The sequence below is a fragment of the Plectropomus leopardus genome, chromosome 22 (assembly GCF_026936395.1).
Source record: "Plectropomus leopardus strain MGB_pleo_1.0 chromosome 22, ASM2693639v1, whole genome shotgun sequence".
Taxonomy (NCBI): domain Eukaryota; kingdom Metazoa; phylum Chordata; class Actinopteri; order Perciformes; family Serranidae; genus Plectropomus; species Plectropomus leopardus.
Window position 1 is genome coordinate 6,465,130 of NC_142197.1, and position 8,109 is coordinate 6,473,238.

At 40.6% G+C, this 8,109-nt stretch overlaps 1 protein-coding gene across 10 annotated transcripts in view; it reads right to left on the minus strand.

The window, feature by feature from the left end:
• ppp1r12a (protein phosphatase 1, regulatory subunit 12A) overlaps positions 1-4,367 on the minus strand; it is a 67,335-nt gene extending 62,968 nt beyond the window's left edge. For 6 of the 10 annotated variants that reach the window (XM_088072484.1, XM_088072488.1, XM_088072487.1 and 3 more), the window contains exon 1: positions 4,038-4,367. In XM_088072484.1, the coding sequence (XP_087928610.1) occupies positions 4,038-4,274 (237 nt within the window). In that variant the 5' untranslated portion in view covers positions 4,275-4,367. The remainder of the gene's footprint in view (positions 1-4,037) is intronic. The other 4 variants (XM_088072486.1, XM_088072485.1, XM_042510950.2 and 1 more) reach the window with 2 other exon arrangements.
• Between the last annotated feature and the right edge of the window lie 3,742 nt (positions 4,368-8,109).

An 8,109-nucleotide genomic window follows, 5' to 3' on the forward strand; every position in this document is an offset into this window, starting at 1 on the left:
CGAGATCTGGAATCTCCACTTGTCTGCTGAACCCCCCACGTCTCGTACATCCTCTTTACCATCCACCTGAATCCAAGCGGTTTGTCGCCCTTTTAACACAGAGATCGCACTATAGAGCCACTACTAAATCCCTTCTTTATGTCGCCTTTGCATTTTTTCACAGAACGAAACAATGGCGGCATTATCCCGCTCCAGCGTGTGATTTTAGATAGCACGTCAGCAGGGTCCGAAATTAACACCTGCCAAAATTAAGGTAGAATTTCTGTTTGGTCAGTAAATCTCAAAAGGCTGTCCACTACACTGGCGGGTGAGTGCCTGTCTGAAAATAGTCACATAATTTTATTTATATATTTTTTTAACTATGCTAAGAGTCTCTACCACGTTTGGTGACACCCACAACTCGCGTCCTCTGCTCAGAGAAAACAAGCTCCTGAATCTCATTGTTTCCCCATTTTGCAGACATTTACGGCCTTCGAGTTAGCCACATTCCACCATCAAACATTATACACAGAACAGCAAGCCAGTGTAACAGTATAATATTCTTGTGTTGAACAGGCAGTGCAAAAGTGGCAACCGAAACTACAACATAACATAACATAACAAAAAGTTGCTGTCGGATTATAACTGGTTAATTCTCCAAGCCGCATCGCTAACAACGTCTATATGAACAAAATGGCCTGTAATGGCCTCCATCATGAGTCACATCATATAGATGAGAACACGTTTACAGGTCCTCCTGTAACAGGTCATTTTTTTAAGTGACAGAAGCCCCATGACTCACAAAAAGACACAACCTCTAGCCTAAATGTGAGATGATGCCAGGGCTGCACTACAAAGCAGAGCGACAGACTCTGAGTCATACCCAAACTTAGTATCATCTCCTGAAACCCAGTTAGGAGAACTTGTGGCAGTGGTATTTATAACCCTGCACCGGTCACCAGTGCTGGGAGTGATATCGGGGCAACCAGTGTGGAGTGAGCCCTCATGTAACAACATGACCCACTTCACAACAAAGCCAGAGGTCAATCATTCAACAGGATAGGGCTGATAAGGTTACAAAAAATTAAACTGTCAAAATTGCCAGCAATGTATATTTTTTATCTTGAAGCAAAAGAGAGAGCATGACATGAAGAAAGACATCATATGACTCTGGCTGTCCATCTCCTCTTAACGTAATCTTTGGAGACTGTCATCACCTTGACCTCGCTGCAATTCTGCGGATTAGCACTTAAAACAGAAATCCCTGCATCGCCTTCTTCAACTCCTTCATAAGACCCCAAAACCCCTGGATCACATGCGGGCCTACAACACACACACACAAACATACACACGGCAGCTCCTCGTCTCCAGAGATGGTTAGGTCTGGAGAGCGGCACTGCAAATTCTTTCCTCACTCTAGCTCATCCCTGGACATCAGCCCAAAAAAAGGCAACGTTTCCACCCAATGAGTTTGCACAGGGGGGCCATGCTAATTCCAGATTTCATTATAGCGGACTCTGAGCTCAGAGAGTGGTTGATTTAACAACAGTGTTTATAAGCGCAGCCAGCAAATATTCACACAAAATTAATTCATTATGTAAAGATAAAGCTAAAAGAAAACTTGCCTTTAAAACTTTTAATAGCTGAAAGAAAGTTTTGGACATGCCATACATCCCGGTAAGGTCACCGCGGGCATGAGTAATGAGGTGACATCACTGGAAATCTATGCAAGCATTAAGCTTTTAATGTAAAAATTCTTTCACTCATTCTTAGATCTTTTAAGCACTTGATAACCAAAGAAACAGGTGGAGAAAGCATTCCTGCTGATGCAATAAATGAAATTGTGTAAATACTTGTTTTTGATTTTTTTTTTTTTTAAAACACCCTGATGTGTCCAGTTGTCTCAGAGGTCTAAGATACAAACATGCACTGAGTACAAAAACAGCCAGATAAGTTTTTCAAAATGCACTCTCAGCTATCTAACAAATATAACAACAATTTAATTGGTATTACAACCTGAAAAAAGCCTGCTGTTGCAGTACAGCAGCTGATGCTGTTAACATACTATAATCTTACTCCATTTACAGCAGATGTTACTAGATGTAAGAACTTAAATGTTTCTGTCTGACAGCAGACAGGAAAGCTCTTCAGAGAGTCAAGTAGTCCGCATTACAAATCAATGGCACTCAGTTACCATCGCTGGATGACATTTGCAGAACCCGATGGTGTTTTCGTCAGACCACAAACATCATCAGAGACTAATCTAAAACAAGTCACCACCTTTTCACCCTGCTGCCCTCGCTACAGGTCCCAAAAGCTCACACTTGTAAATTTCTTTAACCAAAGAGCCATTAAACAACAAAAGTGCAAATAACTGAGCCATATGATATATGCAATAACATCTGAGGTAAATATTCTATAAATGTGCAATTTATCCTGAAAATATGAAATATTTCATGACTACCTACAATAATTATCTGCTTTATTAACCTGTTTTTATACTTAATTATTGTTTTAAAATTAATGTATATCGTATTCAGTGTGTCTACTCATCTGTGAATGTCTATGTACCCAAAGGAGACACCTAATTTCGTTGTATGGCTGTGACAAGAAAGGCATTGATTCATTTGATTGATCTGGTAAAGAATGCTATTGATATTTACCACGATTTGTTTAGCAGTAACTGGTAGAGATATGAGGTCATACCCGGAGCACAGCACAAAATGAACAGAGTAGTACACAATACAGACGAATCCTTAACTTGACTGGCGTACTCACAAATTACAGTGAAGCAGCTTCAAGCCCAGACTATGGCAATTAAAGTTTAGGCAAATCTACTGTATATACAGTACACAGCACTGAATCCAACTTAGCTATATCTGGCTCTTCTTTCTGTAACTACAACAAGCTAACATATCAATATATCAATCCCTCGACTTATGCATAACGACCTTGTAAATCAGACATTTAGCCATGCTAAGGCACAATATAGTAGTCAGACCTGGCGTTATCGACTAACGACAGCCAAAACGGCCTGCCATTTTCATTATTTAGCTTTCGAAGTACAGAGGCTAGTCAACTTAGCTACCGTGGTTAGGGGGGCAAACAGTTAGCTTAGCACTGCTGACATTCCACTTAAATAGCAAAGTATTTGTCACACAAATGTTGCAGGTTGAAACCAAAATCACCAAAGTCACGAAACGTGAATTTTGGACACACAAAGTTGTCCGCTGACGTCGCTACACAAGCTAGCTAACGAATGAATTAACCTTAGCTAACGCTCCAAAACAGCTAAGGAGAGCTAGCTTATACTGCTAATGTAGCTAACATAGCTCGCACTGCGCTTTAGTAATTTGCCACTTAACCACATTTTGGCTACTGTACCAAACACTGCTGTCAACTGTGTGTACATTGCGTAAATGTGGTGTACAGTTAAGGCCATGAATGGATAACATTAGCCTGTAATCGAATGACGTTGTAAGCGGCTAACGCTAGCTAGCTTCCACCAGAGAGTAGCCGCAGTCTGGTTTATCAACAAAACCACTTTTACTGCTAGCCAGGTTGTAGCCATTGCTATGGAGTACATTTTGACTCATTAATGACAACATTTACATTAACATCATTGCATGACTCAATAGTGACGCCCGAAACTAGTTTTACTAAAGAATAACAATTGACCATTAAAATACTATTCGGCAACACAAGATGACCTGTCTGAAGTGGAGCTGTGCAGCAATTAGACGGCACCCGCTGGACTTAGGCGAGTTTATGTGGGCAAAAAGCAGTCCCGAAAGCGAAGCGTTAAACTTATTGTGGATTAAACTCTGAAAACTGCAAACACGGTTTGAGCTCTTCTGACTTTAAGTAGCCCGTAAATGAGCTCATGGGAAGCCAGTGTGTTTATCCATAACGTTACTCTGCGTCGAAAAGGACGTCGGTGCTCGGTAGGTAGGTAAACAACGGGATGGCTTCCATTTGACAGGTGTTCCAGGACAAGCTAGCAAGCAAAATGTGTCTAACAACGCAGGCGGCAACACACAAAGCGGGCTGACACAAACCTGGTGGAGGGCGGTGAGACCGTCTACATTGGCGTAGTTGATGTCAGCGCCCCGGTCAAGCATTCGGAGCACCTCCTCGGTATCGCCGCTCGAGCAGGCGGCCAGAAACACGGCGCCATCATCGAACTTCACCTTCGTCTTCTTCTTCTTCAGAACAGGAGGCTCCTGGTCCGTTTCCGAGCCCAGCCAGCGCTTTAACTGCTCATTCCTCTTCTGCTTGGCGTCCGCCATCTTCATCCCCCTCCTGTCTCGGGCTTCTTATCTTTCTCCGAGAGAGGATATACTTTATAGTGCCACTATCCCACAGCGCACTGGGGCGTGGGAAGGGAGGGCTGGGGAGGAGGGAGAGAGAGAGAGACAGAGGAGAGAGAGAGAGACAGAGAGGGCGTCTGGATTGTTTTCCATAATCTCGCGAGATGTGGAGCGCTGGAGCTGCAGTATAACGTCATCATCAGCAGATTATGAGGGGAGAGTGAGCAGGGTAATCCCTTATAGACTGTGTACACCAAATAAGACTAGAGTACTTGAAAATATTACATAACATTCAGCTCACAAGTATTTTCAGAGAGAGAGAGGCTCTGTTACATACAGTGGCAAATATTTAAACCATCTCTGTGCTCCATTTTATAACATATAGAGCAGGGGTGTCCAAAGGGGGGCAGTTATGGGCCAGCTGCTTCTTGCATGAAATGGGTTATTAAAAGCAAAAAATGAAGTAAAAAATTACATGCATATGAAATAAATGCAACTATTTTATCTTTAAGTGAAAAAGTATTCAACTTTCCACCGCTCCTAAAAGCAGCAGCCCTTACTAGGTGGGTTTCTTTTACAGATTTGCACAAAATTTAAGGGCTATTTTCGAAATGTTGGTAAAACACAATTACGGATTAATTGGATACAGTGTTTTCCCTCATTGCGATTTTTATTCCTTTAGAGGATTATGCACTTTTTTTCTTCATTGGAATTTAATCTGTTTTTAGATGTCTTTTTGTATGTACTGGAGATTACTTCTGTTCTCTCGTAACCTTTATTTATTACAAATTCGAACGTAGGTGACAAAGACTGATAATGTATTTCAATATAGAGTATTGGTGTTGTACAGATGAATATAAAGTATTTTGATATAAAGATGGATTTTGATATAAAGAATCTTGATATAATGTTTTTATAAAGACATGTTGAGTGTTTTGTAATATGGCATTGGCATCATTGTTTTGTCTTTCTATGTAATTTATTTAATTGTTAATAATCAGTTGTTTTAATACCCTGATTAGTTAACCACGCCTGCCACTATAGAGCTCGTCAGCCTATGTTTGTGCATTATGTGTAAATATAGGTGTGGTTTCATCTTTTCAAACATTTTGACCTGACGAAGATCCAAACAGGATCGAAACATTGTCTTTAATAAACTTGTGTGGCATGGAGTAATTGTGTGTCACCTTTTTCTTCATGTACGCTGTTTTTTTATAGCCTTGCACCCCAATGATGTGCGTATAACTACCCGCTTTCAATATAACTGACAGACCAAAGCTTATGTTGGCATATTACAAGCTCTCTTATTCAGTTTTGGTTCATGTATATAGAATTGAGGTACATTTTGCTTTAATTGAAGCCCTATTTTGATTTTGTTATCATCACCTCCTGACACGTTGTTCTTGTGTTGTTATCCTTTCAAGCAGAGGTGACTCATCTTTTTCATTTCAGGAAATGTCATGTTAATAAAAACATACTTTGATTTTAGAGGTATTTCCCCTTTTCGTCAACACATGAATGCATCAAATGACATCGCTATTCAAGCAATGTCATATGAAACATGTTTGGTTTCCATCTAATAAAAACATATTGTTTTCTGTAGGAAAATAAAACCCCTCTAACCACAAAGTACCTGTAATGATTTGATGGGTAGCATTTGAAGTGTGAGGAGTGGACTCGAGCGCCGGGGTGGTCTGGCTCAACCTGGAGTAAAAACAAGGTGGCCAGGCGTAAAGTGTTTTTTATTTTGGCACCGCCATGTGTTATTGTTGGCAGACACCCATGTGTACTCAGCAGGGGATGTGGTGTTGCCTGCTCGTGCGTAAGTTGTAGGTACGAGACATGCAGCCCTCTTTTTTTTAAGTGTCATTACAGATGATAATGATCTTATTTTTGGGATTTAAAGACATTTCAAAGAGTGAAAATGATGCTGCCTGTGCTTGATTAGATACCACCCACCTACTGAACTCAGAGTTGACATCCTGAATAACAAGCTGTTCAAGCAGAATCACAATCCAAAACATTTATACAACTATGACCATGAGCTATTGTGTAAAGTCACGCTACCTCCTATTTTCTCATTTCAGAGTCATTTCTCATGCCACTGACTCTGAGTGTAGACAGATTTAAATAATTTATTGTCTGCAAATGCACTAAATGAGGCTTGGGCTGCAGCACACGAGACTCCGAGCCAGAACACGGAGGTTGAGACACAAAGAGGACGACCAGCTCAGCTGATACAGATCCTTAGTGTTACAGAAATGTCATGGGAAATTACTGCGGTTCCACTGAGTCATAGGAACACCAACAGCGTCAGTGTCAGGAAGTTTTTGGCCAGGGGCTTCAGTGTGCTGATATCAGAAGGGTTGGAGGGAAAGTGATGCGTAAGCTGCTGTTTGGCGAGGAGGGCCGACCTGAGGGTGACTGACAGCACAAGGCAAGCCATGTGGACCACATCCAGCTCTGAACGAGAGTGTGTGTCTGTGTGATGAAACACATGAGTTTTGGAGCTGCAGGCTGTGTTCATACTTGCGGCACAAAAAGCTATGCTTATCTTATTGCTTCAGTGGTTTCAAAAGGTTGTTATAAATAAATGTCATTTTCATAACCTTTAAATGTCAGGCTCTGTACATGTGATAACATTGCAATTTTCAATATCGTTATATACAAATTCTCAAAGATTTTCATGTTATTATGCAGCAGTTACATTTAAACTTTGCATGTCAACAATGATGTGTTTCATGTGCGGTTAGGTTTAGATGCAAAAACCACTTGGTTGTGGTCAGGAAAAGCTTACAATTCCTGTTTTTGGGAGCAAAATACCAGCTGGAAAGACAGTAATGTCTTGGTTAAAAAAAAAAAACTTTTTGCAATGGTTTGCAAAAAAAAGGAAGCACTCGGGGGCCAAAATGCTGCTGGAAACGCAGTAACGGTTCCCTAAAAACACCTATGTTTGGGGTCTAAAAAGCTGCAGGACAAACATCAATGGCTATGTAAAAAATAACTGCTTTTCATGCCATTATCACTACTGGAAAAACTGCAACAGGTACCTAAAAACACCAATGTTCAGGTGATAAAACACCACTGAAAATACAGTAATGACTCTGTAAAAACAAAAAAACCCTGCTCTTTGTGCTACTATCCTGGAAGGAAACACAGCAATGTCTCCGTAAAAACTATGACTGTGTGTGTGGCATCAGACCCACTGGAAAAACAGTGACAGATTGTTATAAGCTGTAAATGCAGCAATGAATCAGTAAAAAACAACCAGGTTTCCACTACTCCAGCAGGAAACATGTTGTCTGTAGCCCAGCCCCCCCAATATTTGAGCATTAGATTTTGAAACAATTCGAAATCCAAGCTTTACAAGGACCAAATGCAAAAAAGTCAAGGAATTTGAGTATTTCCTAAAGGTGTTATGCATTTTAACCTTGCAAATCTCCCTTACTGTTTGCTGAAAATCTACAACGTCAACAACATAGTTACATAAGCAGGGCCTCTTGTTGCACTGGGGGCATGTAAACTCCTCAATGTATTTCCGCATACTTAACACCAAAACAACTATCTTGAATGTACAGTAATGCATCCTGTTTATGCACCGTACCGTACCCCCACTGCAGCTGTATTTACCACAGTGACTACATACAGTACATAATGGCCTGTTTAGGAAAAGATTAGTTAATTAAACCAATTTCTGGCTAATTTTTGGTTTATTTCTTCTTTTGTTTTCTTCCCATGTATATTGAAAGAAATCAAGCCTATTTCCTCTGGTTTCAAGGGGTTAACTAACCTTATATTGGATTTATTTCTCATGAAATTG